The sequence below is a fragment of the Leucopleurus acutus genome, assembly GCF_964270905.1.
Source record: "Leucopleurus acutus genome assembly, chromosome: 16".
Classification (NCBI taxonomy): domain Eukaryota; kingdom Metazoa; phylum Chordata; class Mammalia; order Artiodactyla; family Delphinidae; genus Leucopleurus; species Leucopleurus acutus.
The window spans coordinates 65,261,116-65,281,115 of NC_139158.1; the positions used below are offsets into that span (position 1 = coordinate 65,261,116).

Here is a 20,000-nt window from a genome sequence, read left to right on the forward strand (position 1 = left end):
TCTCAACCACTGTGCCACCAGGGAAGCCCCTCCCCTAGCCTTTTCCCTCAAGTTACAGGTAAAGATCTCTTCTCTTAGCAGTGAGGCTGCTAAGCTGGAAGGATGTGAATTTTGGGCAGTTGGCAGCCGTCACGCCCGTGCTATGACAGAGCTTGTCAGACAAATAAACCCTCTAGTGACAGGGGAAAAGGGAACTGAGATTGGGGGTGGTGATAAAAGGCCTTAGCTTTTTCTATAAGATTCTTTTTTTTCTCCCCAAATGAGAATAAAGTCACCTCTACCTTTAGTACTTAATCTCACCCTTACCCCCCCACAAAAAAAAAACCCACAAAATAAAACCAAAAGGGGAGACTGATTCAAGATGGCGGAGTAGAAGGACATGCTCTCACTCCCTCTCTCAAGAACACCTGCATCACAACTAACTGCTGAACAATCATTGACAGGAAGACACTGGAACTCACCAAAAAAGATACCCCACATGCAAAGACAATGGAGAAGCTGCAACGAGATGGTAAGAGGGGCGCTATCACAATAAAATCAAATCCCATAACTGCTGGGTGGGTGACTCACAAACTGGAGAACATTTATACCACATAAGTCCACCCACTGGAGTGAAGGTCCTGAGCCACACATCAGGCTTCCCAACCTGGGGGTCTGGCAACGGGAGGAGGAATTCCTAGAGAATCAGACTTTGAAGGCTAGCGGGATTTGACTGTAGGACTTCAGCAGGACTGGGGGAAACAGAGACTCCACTCTTGGAGGGAACACACAAAGTAGTGTGTGCATCGGGACCCAGGGGAAGGAGCAGTGACCCCATAGGAGACTGAACCAGACCTACCTACTGGTGTTGGAGGGTCTCCTGCAGAGAAGGGGGGCAGCTGTGGCTCACCAAGGGACAGGGACACTGGCAGCAGAAGTTCTGGAAAGTACTCCTTGGTGTGAGCCCACCCAGAGTCCACCATTAGCCCCACCAAACAGCCCCGGTAGGCTCCAGTGTTGGGTTGCCTCGGGCAAACAACCAACAGGGAGGGAACCCAGCCCCACCCATCAGCAGACAAGTGGATTAAAGTTTTACTGAGTTCTGCCCACCAGAGCAACAGCCGGCTCTACCCACCACCAGTCCCTCCTATCAGGAAACTTCTAAGCCTCTTAGATAGTCTCATCCACCAGAGGGCAGACAGCAGAAGCAAGAACTACAATCCTGCAGCCTGTGGAATGAAAACCACATTCCCAGAAAGATAGACAAGATGAAAAGGCAGAAGGCTATGTACCAGATGAAGGAACAAGATAAAACCCCAGAAAAACAACTAAATGAAGTGGAGATAGGTAACGTTCCAGAAAAAGAATTCAGAATAATGATAGTGATGATGATCCAGGACCTTGGAAAAAGACTGGAGGCAAAGATCGAGAAGATGCAAGAAATGTTAAACAAAGACCTAGAAGAATTAAAGAACAAACAACAGAGATGAATACAATAACTGAAATGAAAAATACACTAGAAGGAATCAATAGCAGCATAACTGAGGCAGAAGAACGGATAAGTGACCTGGAAGACAGAATGGTGGAATTTACTGCAGTGGAACAGAATAAAGAGAAAAGAATGAAAAGAAATGAAGACAGCCTAAGAGACCTCTGGGACAACATTAAATACAACAACATTCGCATTATAGGGGCCCCAGAAGGAGAAGAGAGAGAGAGAAAGGACCCGAGAAAATATTTGAAGAGATTATAGTCAAAAACTTCCCTAACATGGGAAAGGAAACAGCCACCCAAGTCCAGGAAGCACAGAGAGTCCCAGGCAGGATAAACACAAGGAGAAACATGCCAAGACACATAGTAATCAAACTGGCAAAAATTAAAGACAAAGAAAAATTATTGAAAGCAGCAAGGGAAAAACGACAAATAACATTACAAGGGAACTCCCATAAGGTTAACAGCTGGTTTCTCAGCAGAAACTCTACAAGCCAGAAGGGAGTGCCATGATATACTTCAAGTGATGAAAGGGAAGAACCTACAACCAAGATTACTCTACCCGGCAAGGATCTCATTCAGATTGGATGGAGAAATCAAAAGTTTTACAGACAAGCAAAAGCTAAGAGAACTCAGCACCACCAAACCAGCTCTACAACAAATGCTAAAGGAACTTCCCTAAGTGGGAAACACAAGAGAAGAAAAGGACCTACAAAAACAAACCCAAAACAATTAAGAAAATGGTCATAGGAATATACATATTGATAATTACCTTAAACGTGAATGGATTAAATGCTCCAACCAAAAGGCACAGGCTTGCTGAATGGATACAAACACAAAACCCATATATATGCTGTCTACAAGAGACCCACTTCAGACCTAGGGACACATACAGACTGAAAGTGAGGGGATGGAAAAAGATATTCCACGCAAATGGAAATCAAAAGAAAGCTGGAGTAGCAATACTCATATAAGACAAAACAGACTTTAAAATAAAGAAGATATAACAATTATAAATATATATGCATCTAACATAGGAGCACCTCAATACATAAGGCAACTGCTAACAGGTATAAAAAGGAAACAGACAGAAACACAATAATAGTGGGGGACTTTAACATCTCACTTACACCAATGGACAGGTCATCCAAACAGAAAATTAATAAGGAAACACAAGCTATAAATGATACAATAGTCTAGATAGATTTAATTGATATTTATAGGACATTCCATCCAAAAACAGTAGATTACACTTTCTTCTCAAGTGCACAGGGAACATTCTCCAAGATACATCACATCTTGGGTCACAAATCAAGCCTCAGTAAATTTAAGAAAATTGAAATCATATCAAGCATCTTTTCTGACCACAACGCTATGAGATTAGAAATCAATTACAGGGAAAACAACGTAAAAAACACAAACAGGGCTTCCCTGGTGGCGCAGTGGTTGAGAGTCTGCCTGCCGATGCAGGGGACACGGGTTCGTGCCCCGGTCCGGGAAGATCCCACATGCCATGGAGCAGCTAGGCCCGTGAACCATGGCCATTGAGCCTGCGCGTCCGGAGCCTGTGCTCCGCAACGGGAGAGGCCACAACAGTGAGAGGCCCACATACAGCAAAAAAACCACAAACATATGGAGGCTAAACAATACGTTACTAAATAACCAAGAGATTACTGAAGAGATCAAAGAGGAAATAAAAAAATACCTAGAGACAAATAACAATGAAAACACGACCATCGAAAACCTATGGGATGAAGCAAAAGCAGTTCTAAGAGGGAAGTTTATAGCTATACAAGCCTATTTCAAAAAACAAAAAAAATCTCAAATAAACAATCTAATGTTACACCTATAGGAACTAGAGAAAGAAGAACAAACAAAACCCAAAGTTTGCAGAAGGAAAGAAATCATAAAGACCAGAGCAGAAATAAATGAAATAGAAACAAAGAAAACAATAGCAAAGAACAATAAAATTAAAAGGTGGTTCTTTGAGAAGATAAACAAAATTGATAAACCATTAGCCAGACTCATCAAGAAAAAGAGGGAGAGGACTCAAATCAATAAAATTAGAAATGAAAACGGAGAAGTTAGAACAGACACTGCAGAAATACAAAGCATCCTAAGAGACTACTACAAACAACTCTATGCCAATAAAATGGACAACCTGGAAAAAATCGACAAGGATGTCCCCTCTCACCACTAGTATTCAACATAGCTTTGGAAGTCCTAGCCACGGCAATCAGAGAAGAAAAAGAAATAAAAGGAATACAAATTGGAAAAGAAGAAGTAAAACTGTCACTGTTTGCAGATGACATGATACTATACATAGAGAATCCTAAAGATGCCACCAGAAAACTAGTAGAGCTTATCAATGAATTTGGTAAAGTTGCAGGATACAAAATTAATGCACAGAAATCTCTTGCATTCCTTTACACTAATGATGAAAAATCTGAAAGAGAAATTAAGGAAACGCTCCCATTTACCACTGCAACAAAAAGAATAAAATACCTAGGAATAAACCTACCTAGGGAGACAAAAGACCTGTATGCAGAAAACTATAAGACACTGATGAAAGAAATTAAAGATGATACCAACAGATGGAGAGATATACCACGTTCTTGGATTGGAAGAATCAGTACTGTGAAAACAACTATACTACGCAAAGCAATCTACAGATTCAATGCAATCCCTATCAAATTACCAATGCTATTTTTTACAGAACTAGAACAAAAAATCTTAAAATTTGTATGGAGACACAAAAGACCCCAAATAGCCAAAGCAGTCTTGAGGGAAAAAAACGGAGCTGGAGGAATCAGACTCCCTGACTTCAGACTATACTACAAAGCTGAAGTAATCAAGACAACATTAAACCCACACACCTGTGGTCAACTAATCTATGACAAAGGAGGCAAGGATATACAATGGAGAAAAGACAGTCTCTTCAATAAGTCGTGCTGGGAAAACTGGACAGCTACATGTAAAAGAATGAAATTAGAACACTCCCTAACACCATACACAAAAATAAACTCAAAATGCATTAGAGACCTAAATGTAAGACTGGGCACTATAGAACTCTTAGAGGAAAACACAGGAAGAACACTCTTTGACATAAATCACAGCAAGATCTTTTTTGATCCACCTCCTAGAGTAATGGAAATAAAAACAAAAATAAAAAAATGGGACCTAATGAAACTTAAAAGCTTTTGCACAGCAAAGGAAACCATAAAGACGAAAAGACAACCCTCAGAATGGGAGAAAATATTTGCAAACGAATCAATGGACAAAGGATTAATCTCCAAAAATATATCAACAGCCCATGCAGCTCAATATTAAAAAAACAAACAACCCAATCCAAAAATGGGCAGAAGACCTAAACAGACACTTCTCCAAAGAAGACATACAGATGGCCAAGAACACATGAAAAGCTGCTCAACATCACTAATTATTAGAGAAATGCAAATCAAAACTACAATGAGGTATCACCGTACACCAGTCAGAATGGGCATCATCAGAAAATCTACAAACAAATGCTGGAGAGGATGTGGAGAAAAGGGAACCCTCTTGCACTCTTGGTGGGAATGTAAATTGATACAGCCACTATGGAGAACAGTATGGAGGTTCCTTAAAGAACTAAAAATAGAATTACCATATGACCCAGCAATCCCACTCCTGGGCATATACCCAGAGAAAACCATAATTCAAAAAGACACATGTACCCCAATGTTCATTGCAGCACTATTTACAATAGCCAGGTCATGGAAGCAACCTAAATGCCCATCGACACACGAATCGATAAAGAAGATGTGGTACATATGTACCACATCCGATTCATATACAATGGAATATTACTCAGCCATTAAAAGGAACGAAAGTGGGTCATTTGTAGAGACGTGGATGCATCTAGAGACTGTCATACAGAGTGAAGTAAGTCAGAAAGAGAAAAACAAATATCGTATATTAATGCATATATGTGGAACCTAGAAAATGGTACAGATGAACCGGTTTGTAGAGCAGAAATTGAGACACAGAAGTAGAGAAAAAAACATATGGACATCAAGAGGGGAAAGCAGCTGGGGGTGGTGGCGCTGGTGTGATGAACTGGGCGACTGGGAATGACATGTATACACTGATGTGTATAAAATGGATAACTAATAAGAAAATAAATAAATAAATAAAAAATAAATAACAGTCATAAAAAAAGAAAAAAAATCCAAAAGGGGACGGGTATGCATCTCAAGGGGAGGACCTGTGAACAAAGGCCATCAGAAAGGAAAAGCACAAAGCAGAAGGATGGGTAGGTCAGCAATAATTCTAGTTTTCCTGGGAGTGGGTGGAGTGTACAATGGGAAGCAGTGGGACAACAGGCTGAAAGGGGCACTGGGGCCACAATCACATCCTTCAAGGCAAGGGGAGGAGCGTGGAACTGGTCAAGCTCTCTAACAGACTGTAGCAGGTGGCTGAATCCCAGATGTCTCCAAACACCTCTTTTCTGTGGAAGGCACTTTCAGTTATTTACTTCACTGAATTCTTATTTTGTAATAGCGCCCATTCAGCAAGTGACCTGCAAGAGTTTAAAGCTGCTTATACCCCTTTAGAAGTGGCAGTCACATACATACATTTGAACTGTGGCACAAAAAACCAGTCCTCACAGTAGAGTTCTATAAATCAGTCCTCTTAAGAGCTACTGCAATTAAACAGCCAGCATGAAATTACTCAGCCCTTGGCCAGGCCTGGAGTTCTTCTCCTAGGAGCAAGAACTCCATTCTTGAGTTCACTCCATCATCAGCAAATTCTACAGGAATGATATATTGTGGCAGACAGCAGCTTTTCACTTTCCATTAATATTTCTTGAGTACCCCTCTGGTGGAAGTGGAAGGCAATTTGACAAGATACGCCAAGAGCCTTAAGTGTGTTCATTCCAAGAATCCATCTAAGGAAATAATCCAACATGTACATATAAGTTATGCACAGAAATGTTCAGTGAACTGAACATATTATAAGCAATCTAATTTCCAAAAATAATGGAATAGTTAAGTCATGGGATAGCCATATGGTGAAATAACAGGCAGCCATTAGAGATTTTTTTTTTTTTTGGCTGTGCCACGTGGCTTGCAGGATCATAGTTCCCTGACCAGGGACTGAACCCAGGCCTTGGCAGTTAAAGCACCAAGTCCTAACCACTGGACTGCCACGGAATTCCCCATTAGAGATTATTTTTATGCAAGTTTTAAAATGACACGTAAATGAGATTGTGTTCTAATATTAAGTCAGAAAAGGAGATACATAATTGTACATCCAGGGTGACCAATTATATAAACTTTAAAAATTATATTTTAGAAAATAAAATACAGGGACTTCCCTGGTGGTCCAGTGGGTAAGACTCCACACTTCCAGTGCAGGGGGCCTGGGTTCAATCCCTGGTCGGGGAACTAGATTCCGCCTGTGTGTCGCAACTAAGAATCTGCATGCCACAACCAAAAAGCCTGCCTGACGCAAAAAAAAAAAAAAAAAAAAAAAAAAAAAGATCCCTCATGCGCAACTAAGTCCCAGCACAGCCAAAATAAAAATAAATAAATAAAATAAATAATATAAATAAATAATACACACAGACATACATCTCCACACTGAACACATTAACATGGTTGCCCCTGGGTTGTAGGACTGTGAGCTTTTCTCTAGCTGCTTTATAATTCTCTGTGCTCTCCAAATATTCAACTATGAGCACGTACTCTTTTGATAACCAGAATATAAAAGTAAAAACTGGAAAGAAATAAAATACGGTTATCCCTAGGGAACAGGATTATAGGAAACTTTTATTTTCATACTTTTCTGCATTTTCTAAATTTGATTATACACAAGTGTTATCTTTTTTTTTTTTTTTTTTTTTGCGGTACGTGGGCCTCTCACTGTGTGGCCTCTCCCGTTGCGGAGCACAGGCTCCAGACGCACAGGCTCAGCGGCCATGGCTCACGGGCTCAGCCGCTCCACGGCACGTGGGATCTTCCCAGACCGGGGCACGAACCCATGTCCCCTGCATCGGCAGGCAGACTCTCAACCACTGCGCCACCGGGGAAGCCCACAAGTGTTATCTTTTAACATATTTACTCATGTGATATACACACATTAAATACTACATGTGAACTTTTAGAAACATGTGAGAAATAACAATGATGATATTTATACAAACATAGTGATCACAAGTTCATAAGTGTGTGTGCATGTGGAGAAGTACTGGAAATGTCCATGGAGAGAGCTTTGTGAAAATGAAAAGCAGTTTTGTGTACTTTTTAACAAAAGTAAACATTGGTCCCCCCCCCCAGTATTTTATCATGAAAACGTTCAACCATATGCCTAAGTTGAAATACCTTACAGTGAACATCTGTATACCCACCACCTGAACTCTACCATTAACATTTTACTATACTTAATTATCATGCATCTACCCGTCTATCCATCCCTCTAACCGCCTTATTAATCCATCTTTTTTTTTAAAGTTGAGGTACCGTTGATTTACAGTATTATATTAGTTTCAGGTGTACAACACAGTGATCCAAAAGTTTTATGGATTATACTTCATTTAAAGTTTGTATAGGGCTTCCCTGGTGGCACAGTGGTTGAGAGTCCGCCTGCCGATGCAGGGGACAAGGGTTCGTGCCCCGGTCCAGGAAGATCCCACATGCCGCGGAGCGGCTGGGCCCGTGAGCCATGGCCGCTGAGTCTGCGCGTCCGGAGCCTGTGCTCCGCAACGGGAGAGGCCACAACAGTGAGAGGCCCGCGTACCACAAAAAATAAATAAATAACGTTTTTATAAAATATTGGCTATATTTCCTATGCTGTACAATATATCCTTGTAACATTTATCTATATATAGTAGTTTGTACCTCTTAATCCCCAGGTATAATTATTTTTTAAAGCAATATATCACAAACACAAAGAAGCTATATAGCATTTGTCTCAGCTCTAATTCCAAATTTTTAAACAATCTCATAAGCAGAAGAAAATTAAGCAGCACTGAAGTAGATAAATGGACAATAAGCCTGCTGATTCACTGCTTCAACTGGCAATAGGTTTTCTCCTTTTACAGCAATTCTAAGCATGTCACCTCTAAGCACCCCTCCCCTCATTACTCTTATATCCCAATATAACTGCTTTTGGCCTCAGGGGAGCTATATAGCAATGAAGTCACTATGACAATCAAAGAACCAAGAGAAATGGTACAATTTTAAGTATATTTTCAATTACTGGGGGAAAAAAAAAGCATGCAGGTGATTAGTAAAGGAAACAGAGGGGGAAAAGGCAGTTCAGACTGAAGTTACGATCTCTCATGGTTGTGATGTTAAGATAACTTCCTGGAATATCATCAAAGATTCTTAAAGATTTCTCTGAGGCAAGACAGAGACCAGAAGGAAGCCCAGATTAACTGGCCTCAGTTAGCCCCGTGCCACATTTATGCTAATGAACACCACCAATGTCAAGGCTGAATGCCTTTCCATTAAGTGACAATGCCAGTGGGCGGCTTTAAATTTGTTCTGCTTTGTCTCCTAAGAATGTCCACTGGTCTCCGGGAAGCCTTCAGGCCAACTGGGCCACTCTAGATGTCTCACGGCACAGTTCCTACTTCCTAGGCCTTCTATCACCTGTCACTAGACTCCTGACCCAGATGCCCCCAGTCTCCAGAACACCACATAAACCTTTAACAAAGAGACAGATGAGAATGAAGAGCATTCATGAGTGTTGAGAGAAAAAAGAAGGGCCTATGATATTTTCTTCTTTAGAACACAGAGAACCTACACATTCATAACCAGTAACAGACATGTGACAAACAGTGACAAACATATGCCATCATTCTATTTGTATCAGAACTGAACTAGAAGTTATATTTGATGAGGCCAGAACATGTTAATATATTAGAGCTTCACTCAAAACATCAAGAATTTTTGCCAGACTATTTTCAAGCCTTTATATTAAAAAGTGATTGATAATTATATCTCTAAAACTCAATTTCATTTATATCTAAGTATGTTTATATGTGAAAAAAAAAATCCTGAAGTATATATACCAAAATATTAACACTGGTGAAATAACAGGTGATTTATATTTTTTTTGCTTTTTGGTATTTTCTTATCTATTTTGCAATAAGCACATATATTTTTTATTTTAGCACATAATTTTTTAATATTCCATTTTTTTGAAGGGGGGGTGCTCAATTTGATGAAAATAAATGCTTCCACACTTTTAGGTAGGAATATATATACTACTTCTGGAATTCCTCACCTTGAATTTTACTGTCATCCTCTCTCAAATGATCTCCTTCTAGGTAAATTATATCAAATATTAACAGCAATCAAGTTAAACTGGCGGGCCTCTCACTGTTGTGGCCTCTCCCGTTGCGGAGCACAGGCTCCGGATGCGCAGGCTTAGCGGCCGTGGCTCACGGGACCAGCCGCTCCGCGGCATGTGGGATCTTCCCGGACCGGGGCACGAACCCGTGTCCCCTGCATCGGCAGGCGGACTCTCAACCACTGCGCCACCAGGGAAGCCCGACTTCTTGTTTTTGAGTAAGGGTCTATAGCAAATGATTCCCTAACAGCACTTGGCTGATTATGTTGTATATGTAAGTATACCAAATAGTCACACCAAGAGGTGTTTGGCACTGGGATTAAAAAGTCTGTAACAAGGAGCCTGCCCCTTCTAAAGTGAGGCTCAGTCTCATTTGTCCTGCCAAGGAGCCTCAGCTTTACACACAACTCAACTCCTTGCCACATCTCAGCTCTGGACATTCCCAACTGAGAAAGAATGGACAATGGATTCAGGACAAAGGGGGTTTTTCAACTCCAATTCCACCCAATGGTAAGTTATGAAATGTGATTCTCAATTTCCTCATCTCTAATAAAAACCACCTAATGATATTGTTCCAAGCACTAGAGTTGATGTATGTTTAGTATCTACAGTAGGTACCCAATAAATTATTATGATATAACTGGTTTGCCTATGAGACAGATATTAGTTCTTCCTTTTGATTCTAATGCTATATGGAGAGATTCCACTGTACTTAACATAACTTAATATATCTGAAAATAACTATCCGCCTGTGGGTATACAAGTTGGGTGAATCCTGGACACGAGGAAGTTGGCTTCCCTGCACCTTCCTTTCCTGCCTAGTACCCTCTGAGTCTACTTCATGTTGCCTCTGATAGCCACTCTTATGACATCTACCCCAAAAGTAGGAGAGTCAGGCTGCACGGGCTTATAAGGTTCCCATTTCCATACTCCTTCCTCCCATTTCTTTCAGGGCCAGGCAACAGATAAAGTAGGAAGATGGAGGGAGAGTTGCTGGTTCACTTTATTGATTTTCAAATTGGCAATAGAGCTATAGGCAAAAGCAGACTAAGACGAACAACATCATTTAGGAAAATACTAATGAGCCAGGTTGAATTTTGTGTTTCCAAAGATAAAGCAAAGAGACATCTGCATTTTATATTAATAACACTTAATGTGTCTTTTTCTTTTAGGAAAAGATTTTGTTGTTGGTTAAGTCTCCCCTCAAAATACCCCTCCCCTGCCTTCTCTGCAGTGAGGTGACAACCATTTGATACCTGTAACTAGGGTTTCCAATAACATTTGAGGAAAGGAGATCTTAATTACAAAGAGAAAGCCCCATCCAATAACCTACAACCACAGAACAGGTACCTGGCAGGCAACTGTTGAACACAATAGCAAATCACTTTAAATAAACTTGATCCAATGACCGAAAGAACATGAAGGCGTCATGATTAGCTACGAAGAGAGATCCACCTCTATATAACACCACCAGCACAGGGAGGGAAGCACTGTAGAGATCCTGTACACAGCCCTCCTTGGTGTTTGTACAGTCCTTACCTGACAGTCAAAGTCCTGGAAGTTTCGTGTACCATTCTGTCAACAGAAGGCAGAAAACACAGTCAGTTTCCCCATGTGGCTTCCCCAAATGTGCAGCAAATTCAGTTCACAGTGAAAGCAGTGCATGTGCAGCCTCTTGGTTGCCATAAAACCAAAATGGTTCTCATCAATGGGCTTCAGAGGAGGCCGGGTGGGCTCCTAATGTGTGTTAGTAAAAGGTGAGCCTTTAGAGGTGGGGCTACACTTTGGCAGGCTTCCTGTGAAGATGAAGGAAAGGAGCCTGGTTTCCCAGTGAAGCCTGTAACTTCTTGTCTCCCTACCTAAGGAGAGCAGTGAGAGAGAGTAAAACATGGATCGGAGTCTGAGAGCACATTCACAACCCACACGGGAGGTACCTGGGAGGAAAGGAGCTAGAGGCCAACGCTGAGACATGCAAAGGAAGGCAGGAGCCAGAGTGCCCGGGACAAGGAAGCAAAGAAAGGATTAAGAAGAGAGCAGGGACTTCCCTGGTGGCACAGTGGTTGAGAATCTGCCTGCCAATGCAGGGGACACGGGTTCGAGCGTTGGTCCAGGAAGATCCCACATGCCGTGGAGCAACTAAGCCTGTGCGCCACAACTACTGAGCCTGCGCTCTAGAGCCTGCGAGCCACAACTACTGAAGCCCGCGTGCCTAGAGCCCGTGTTCCACAACAAGAGAAGACACCGCAATTAGAAGCCTGCGCACCACAACGAAGAGTAGCCCCAGCTCTCCTCAACTAGAGAAAGCCCGCGCCCAGCAATGAAAACCCAACACAGCCAAAATAAATTGAAAAAGTGTCTTTAATTAAAAAAAAAGAAGAGAACAAAGATATAGGTGGATCAGAAATGGAAGATCTGAAATTTAACAAGGAAGAAAGGTGGTGTCATCGAAGGAGGGAAAGAATGATAAAACAGGGTTCCTAATACACTGGTATATCCCAGGAAACTGCTAATAGGAAAAAGGACAAATCATTGAATCATTTAAAAAGTAAAACACAGTCAAAAGATGCAAGGAGAATTCACGAAGCTTCTAAAAAGAGACTGCATCATAGTAATGTTTGATTGCCAAAAAAAAAAAAAAATCGATGGCAATGACTCAGAGGCATTTTTGTAGCATTTCAGATGCCGGAGTTGCAAGAGTATGACATAAGAGTATAAAAAGGGTAATGAGTGATGTGTTTGGGAGGAAAAGAAAACCTTCTGACTTGATTTTTCATAAAGTAAAAGCTCCTGCCCAGAAAAAAAACCCCTCTCGTTAGTTAGAAACTGTGTTATATCTGTCTACAACAGCTTCCAGAAGGTGTGGAGCTATAATAATTATCAGCGCCTTCCCCAAAGCTGCCCCTCTGGAGAAGATCAAGAAATCTGATGCCAAGGGAGTACTAAGCAATCCCATCCCCCTTCGAGAAGATCCTCTTAGAAACAGTTCTGCATCCTACCACCTTATTTCTGTAAAGGTGGCAGTAAAGTCACAATAGATTACCCATCACAGAGAGACTGCAGATGACACAGAGGACAGAGAGTGGTGGAGGCAGCCGGTCTGAGGTATTAGTCCCGGCATGAAGCCAAGTTCACAAAGTCAAGTCTGATGCAGTCACAGCCTGGAAAGACAACTAAGATGCCACGTAGATGGGACTGGGTAGCACATTTCCAAGGAATGCTGCCCATGGTAAAAAGGATCACAGAGTTCCCTAGCTCCCCACTAGCCCCATACAATTCCTGAGAACTCCTTCAGAGAAGTCATTGTGTTTAACACCTAGTTAGACGATGAGAAGCAGGAGGAAGGGCCCTCTCAGGGACTAGGGTAGATCGTTGTAGTAGGATATAAATGATCAGTCAGTGAGCCCCTGATCCCTGATTCAACTTGCATCTTCCACCACATACAGCACAGGGCCGGGTATAAGTTAATATATATTTATAAAATGAATAAGCCAATACAACGAAATTAAATGCTGAAATATTTCTGTTAAGACTTTGGGTCGAAAACAACAAAAAATTCCACTGCATTCCAGTTTAAGACATGATACGGTTATTAAATGATAAGAAAGTAGGCTACAGAATGGTCTTCAAAGTTTGACCTCATCTACATTAAAATATGCACTAAAAAAGACTAGAAGAAAAATACCAAAACACTAACAATAGCAGCTGTTTCTAAATAGACAGATTATGGGTGATCACAATTTTTTTATACTTTTCTACAATGAGCATATAATTTACCTTTTGTAATTAAAAACTTAGAAAAAAAGGATTTGGTATAGCACAAAAAATATGTTTGCCGGGACTTCCCTGACAGTCCACTGGTTAAGACTCCACACTCCCAATGCAGAGGGCACAGGTTCAATCCCTGGTCAGGGAACTAAGATTCCGCATGCCGTATGGCGTGGCCAAAAAAAAAAAAAGTCTGTAACTTAGTATTTTGTAATATACAACTTAAAGATTCATTTAATCTTTTGAGGAATAATTTATAATGATGTCAAAACAGACCATATTAGAGCTTCAATCCTACTGGGCTCCCAGAGGTTCCTTTACAGATTATTTAGAAAGATTAGGGAAAATCGCTCTAGTCTGAACTAAAATCTTGGTCCTGGAACACAGAAACACAAATTCTGATGAGCAATTTGAGAAGCAGCTGTCCCTGTATGCATGAATTCCCTAACTCACTATCATGTGATCACAGTCATGAAGCATTTTGTGAGGCCCTGAAGCCTGAGAAGAGCGCAAAGGGAAATGCCAAAAGCAGAAAGATGCAATTCTCTCCAAAAACCAAAGTGATCTTTTCTTTGTTGAGAACCTAGCAAAAAAACAATTCCACGGGCTTCCCTGGTGGTGCAGTGGTTAAGAATCCGCCTGCCAACGCAGGGGACACGGGTTCGAGCCCTGGTCCAAGAAGATCCCACATGCCGCAGAGCAACTAAGCCCGTGTGCTACAACTACTGAGCCTGTGCTCTAGAACCTGCGAGCCACAAGTACTGAAGCCCGCGCCTAGGGCCCGTGCTCCGCAACAAGAGAAGCCACCGCAATGAAAAGCCCACTCGCCGCAACTAGAAAAAGTCCGCTCGCAGCAACGAAGACCCAACACAGCCAAAATAAATAAATAAAATAATAAATAAAAAAAAAAATCCACGTTCCTTATGCAATGTACAGAGCTGTACACAGCTTGACTCCCCAAGAAAAGGTACTAATAATCAGAGGAAGACTATATAACACTTGTTTTCTTGGCTTTTTTTTTCTTTTCCTCAAAGGGATGCCAGATCCTCTTGGAGAATGGCTTCAGGCTTCATGAGTGAGATCATCCTGGAGAAAGGATATGACTGGGTCAGTCTGACAGTGTTTGGCATCCAGAGTTTCTTTTTCTTCTATTTTTTTAAATTAATTTATTTTTTTATACAGCAGGTTCTTATTAGTTATCCATTTTATACCCATCAGTGTATACATGTCAATCCCAATCGCCCATTCATCACACCACCCCCCTACCCCCGCCGCTTTCCCCTCTTGGTGTCCATACGTTTTTTCTCTACTTCTGTGTCTCAATTTCTGCTCTGCAAACCGGTTCATCTGTACCATTTTCTAGGTTCCACATATATGTGTTAATATACGATATTTGTTTTTCTCTTTCTGACTTACTTCACTCTATATGACAGCCTCCAGATCCATCCACGTCTCTACAAATGACCCACTTTCGTTCCTTTTAATGGCTGAGTAATATTCAATTGTATATATGGACCACATCTTCTTTATCCATTCATCTGTCGATGGACACTTAGGTTGCTTCCATGATCTGGATATTGTAAATAGTGCTGCAATGAACATCGGGGTACATGCATCTTTTTGAATTATGGTTTTCGCTGGATATAGGCCCAGTAGTGGGATTGCTGGGTCATATGGTAATTTTATTTTTAGTTCTTCAAGGAACTTCCATACTGTTCTCCATAGTGGCTGTATCAATTTACATTCCCACCAAGAGTGCAAGAGGGTTCCCTCTTCCCCACACCCTCTCCAGCATTTGTTGTTTGTAGATTTTCTGATGATGCCCATTCTGACTGGTGTGAGGTGATACCTCATTATAGTTTTGATTTGCATTTCTCTAATAATTAGTGATGTTGAGCAGCTTTTCATGTGCTTCTTGGCCATCTGTATGTCTTCTTTAGAGAAATGTCTATTTAGGTCTTCTGCCCATTTTTGGATTGGGTTGTTTGTTTTTTTACTATTGAGCTGCATGAGCTGTTTATATATTTTGGAGATTAACCCTTTGTCCGTTGATTTGTTTGCAAATATTTTCTCCCATTCTGAGGGTTGTCTTTACGTCTTGTTTATGGTTTCCTTTGCTGTGCAAAAGCTTTTAAGTTTCACTAGGTCCCATTTGTTTATTTTTGTTTTTATTTCCATTACTCCAGGAGGTGGATCAAAAAAGATCTTGCAGTAATTTATGTCAAAGAGTGTTCTTCCTGTGTTTTCCTCTAAGAGTTTTATAGTGCCCGGTCTTACATTTAGGTCTCTAATGCATTTTGAGTTTATTTTTGTGTATGGTGTTAGGGAGTGTTCTAATTTCATTCTTTTACATGTAGCCGTCCAGTTTTCCCAGCGCCACTTATTGAAGAGACTGTCTTTTCTCCATTGTATATCCTTGCCTCCTTTGTCATAGATTAGTTGACCATAGGTGCGTGGGTTTATCTCTGGGCTTTCTATCTTGTTACATTGATCTATGTTTCTGTTTTTGTGCCAGTAGCATATTGTCTTGATGACTGTAGCTTTGTAGTATAGTCTGAAGTCAGGGAGTCTGATTCCTCCAGCTCCGTTTTCTTCCCTCAAGACTGCTTTGGCTATTCAGGGTCTTTAGTGTCTCCATACGAATTTTAACATTTTTTGTTCTAGTTCCGTACAAAATGCCAGTGGTAATTAGATAGGGATTGCACTGAATCTGTAGGTTGCTTTGGGTAGTATAGTCATTTTCACAATGTTAATTCTTCCTATCCAAGAACATGGTATATCTCTCGATCTGTTAATTTCTTTCATCAGTGTCTTATAGTTTTCTGCATACAAGTCTTTTGCATCCCTAGGTAGGTTTATTCCTAGGTATTTTATTCTTTTTATTGCAATGGTAAATGGGAGTGTTTCCTTAATTTCTCCTTCAGATTTTGCATCATTAGTGTAATGGAATGCAAGAGATTTCTGTGCATTAATTTTGTATCCTGCAACTTTACCAAATTCATTGATAAGCCCTAGTAGTTTTCTGGTGGCATCTTTAGGATTCTCTATGTATAGTATCATGTCATCTGCAAGCAGTGACAGTTTTACTTCTTCTTTTCCAATTTGTATTCCTTTTATTTCTTTTTCTTCTCTGATTACCATGGCTAGGACTTCCAAAACTATGTTGAATACTAGTGGTGAGAGTGGACATCCTTGTCTCGTTCCTGATCTTAGAGGAAATGCTTTCAGTTTCTCACCATTGAGAATGATGTTTGCTGTGGGTTTGTCGTATATGGCCTTTATTATGTTGAGGTAGGTTCCCTCTATGCCCACTTTCTGGAGAGTTCTTATCATAAATGGGTGTTGAAATTTGTCAAAAGCTTTTTCTGCATCTATTGAGATGATCATATGGTTTTTATTCTTCAGTTTGTTAATATGGTTGATCACATTGATTGATTTACGTATATTGAAGAATCCTTGCACCCCTGGGATAAATCCCACTTGACCATGGTGTATGATCCTTTTAATGTGTTGTTGGATTCTGTTTGCTACTCTTTTGTTGAGGATTTTTGCATCTATATTCATCAGTGATATTGGTCTGTAATTTTCTTTTTTTGTAGTATCTTTGTCTGGTTTTGGTATCAGGGGGATGGTGGCCTCATAGAATGAGTTTGGGAGTTTTCCTTCCTCCGCAGTTTTTTGGAAGAGTTTGAGAAGGATGGGTGTTAGCTCTTCTCTAAATGTTTGATAGAATTCACTTGTGAAACCATCTGGTCCTGGACTTTTGTTTGTTGGAAGATTTTTCATCACAGTTTCAATTTTATTACTTGTGATTGGTCTGTTCACATTTTCTATTTCTTGCTGGTTCAGTCTTGGAAGGTTATACCTTTCTAAGAATTTGTCCATTTCTTCCAGGTTGTCCATTTTATTGGCATGGAGTTGCTTGTAGTACTCTCTTAGGATGCTTTGTATTTCTGTGGTGTCTGTTCTAACTTCTCCGTTTTCATTTCTAATTTTATTGATTTGAGTCCTCTCCCTCTTCTTCTTGATGAGTTTGGCTAATGGTTTATCATTTTTTTTTACCTTCTCAAACAACCAGCTTTTCGTTTTATTGTTCTTTGCTATTGTTTTCTTTGTTTCTATTTCATTTATTTCTGCTCTGATATTTATGATTTCTTTCCTTCTGCTAACTTTGAGTTTTGTTTGTTCTTCGTTCTTTCGTTCCTTTAGGTGTAAGGTTAGATTGTTTATTTGAGATTCTTCTTGTTTCTTGAGGTAGGCTTGTACAGCTATAAACTTCCCTCTTAGAACTGCTTTTGCTGCATCCCATAGGTTTTGGATCATCGTGTTTTCATTGTCATTTGTCTCTAGGTATTTTTTTATTTCCTCTTTGATTTCTTCAGTGATCCCTTGGTTAGGTAATGTATTGTTTAGCCTCCATGTGTTTGTGTTTTTTACATTTTTTTCACTGTAATTGATTTCTAATCTCACAGCGTTGTGGTCAGAAAAGATGCTTGATATGATTTCAATTTTCTTAAGTTTACTGATGCTTCATTTGTGATCCAAGATGTGATCTATCCTGGAGAATGTTCCCTGTGCACTTGAGAAGAAAGTGTAATCTGCTGTTTTTGGGTGGAATGTCCCAAAAATATCAATTAAATCTACCTGGTCTATTGTGTCATTTAAAGCTTGTGTTTCCTTATTAATTTTCTGTTTGGATGATCTGTCCATTGGTGTAAGTGAAGTGTTGAAGTCCCCCACTATTACTGTGTTTCTGTCTATTTCCTTTTTCATACCTGTTAGCAGTTGCCTTATGTATTGAGGTGCTCCTATGTTGAGTGCATATATATTTATAATTGTTATATCTTCTTCTTGGATTGATCCCTTGATCATTATGTAGTGTCCTTCCTTGTCTCTTGTAACATTCTTTATTTTAAAGTCATTTTATCTCATATGAGTATTGCTACTCAAGCTTTCTTTTGATTTCCATTTGCATGGAATATCTTTTTCCATCCCCTCACTTTCAGTCTGCATGTGTCCCTAGGTCTGAAGTGGGTCTCTTGCAGACAGCATATATATGGGTCTTGTGTTTGTATCCATTCAGCAAGCCTATGTGTTTCGGTTGGAGCATTTAATCCATTCACATTTAAGGTAATTATCGATATGTATGTTCCTATGACCATTTTCTTAATTGTTCTGGGTTTGTTTTTGTAGGTCCTTTTCTTCTCTTGTGTTTCCCACTTAGGGAAGTTCCTTTAGCATTTGTTGTAGAGCTGGTTTGGTGATGCTGAATTCTCTTAGCTTTTGCTTGTCTGTAAAGCTTTGGATTTCTCCATCAAATCTGAATGAGATCCTTGCCGGGTAGAGTAATCTTGGTTGTAGGTTCTTCCCTTTCATCACTTGAAGTATATCATGGCACTCCCTTCTGGCTTGTAGAGTTTCTGCTGAGAAATCGGCTGTTAACCTTATGGGAGTTCTCTTGTATGTTATTTCTCGTTTTTCCCTTGCTGCTTTCAATAATTTTTCTTTGTCTTTAATTTTTGCCTGTTTGATTACTATGTGTCTTGGCATGTTTCTCCTTGGGTTTATCCTGTATGGGACTCTCTGTGCTTCCTGGACTTGGGTGGCCGTTTCCTTTCCCATGTTAGGGAAGTTTTCGACTATAATCTCTTCAAATATTTTCTCGGGTCCTTTCTCTTGCTCTTCTCCTTCTGGGACCCCTATAATGCAAATGTTGTTGAGTTTAATGTTGTCCCAGAGGTCTCTTAGGCTGTCTTCATTTCTTTTCATTCTTTTTTCTTTATTGTGTTCTGCAGCAGTGAATTCCACCATGTGTCTTCCAGGTCACTTTTCCATTCTTTTGCCTCAGTTATGCTGCTATTGATTCCTTCTAGTGTATTTTTCATTTCAGTTATTGTATTGTTCATCTCTGTTTGTTTGTTCTTTAATTCTTCTAGGTCTTTATTCAGCATTTCTTGTATCTTCTCGATCTCTGCCTCCATTCTTTTTCCAAGGTCCTGGATCATCTTCACTATCATTATTCTGAATTCTTTTTCTGGAAGATTGCCTATCTTCATTCATTTAGTTGTTTTTCTGGGGTTTTATCTTGTTCCTTCATCTGGTACATAACCCTCTGCCTTTTCATCTTGTCTACCTTTCTGTGAATGTGGTTTTTGTTCCACAGGCTGCAGGACTGTAGTTCCTCTTGCTTCTGCTGTCTGCTCTCTGGTGGATCCAGAGTTTCTGAATGACGTTCATTAGCTGGTCCTCAGTTGAGCGTGGTCAACTGAAGCCAAATTCTCTGAACTCATTAAAAATTCAATACTACTGGGGACTTCCCTGCCAGTCCAGTGGTTAAGACTCTGCACTTACACTGCAGGGGGGCTCGGGGAACTAAGATCCTGCATGCAACGCAGCATGGCCAAAAAAACAAAAATTCAATACTACTC

The 20,000-nt window shown here is 40.3% G+C and overlaps 1 protein-coding gene across 3 annotated transcripts in view; it reads right to left on the minus strand.

Annotated features, from left to right (window-relative positions):
- NDRG3 (NDRG family member 3) overlaps positions 1–20,000 on the minus strand; it is an 86,267-nt gene that overhangs the window by 38,617 nt on the left and 27,650 nt on the right. For 2 of the 3 annotated variants that reach the window (XM_082858234.1, XM_082858235.1), the window contains exon 3: positions 11,347–11,382. The exons of the other annotated variant lie outside the window; for it this stretch is intronic. In XM_082858234.1, the coding sequence (XP_082714360.1) occupies positions 11,347–11,382 (36 nt within the window). The remainder of the gene's footprint in view (positions 1–11,346; positions 11,383–20,000) is intronic. 3 annotated transcript variants of the gene reach the window in all.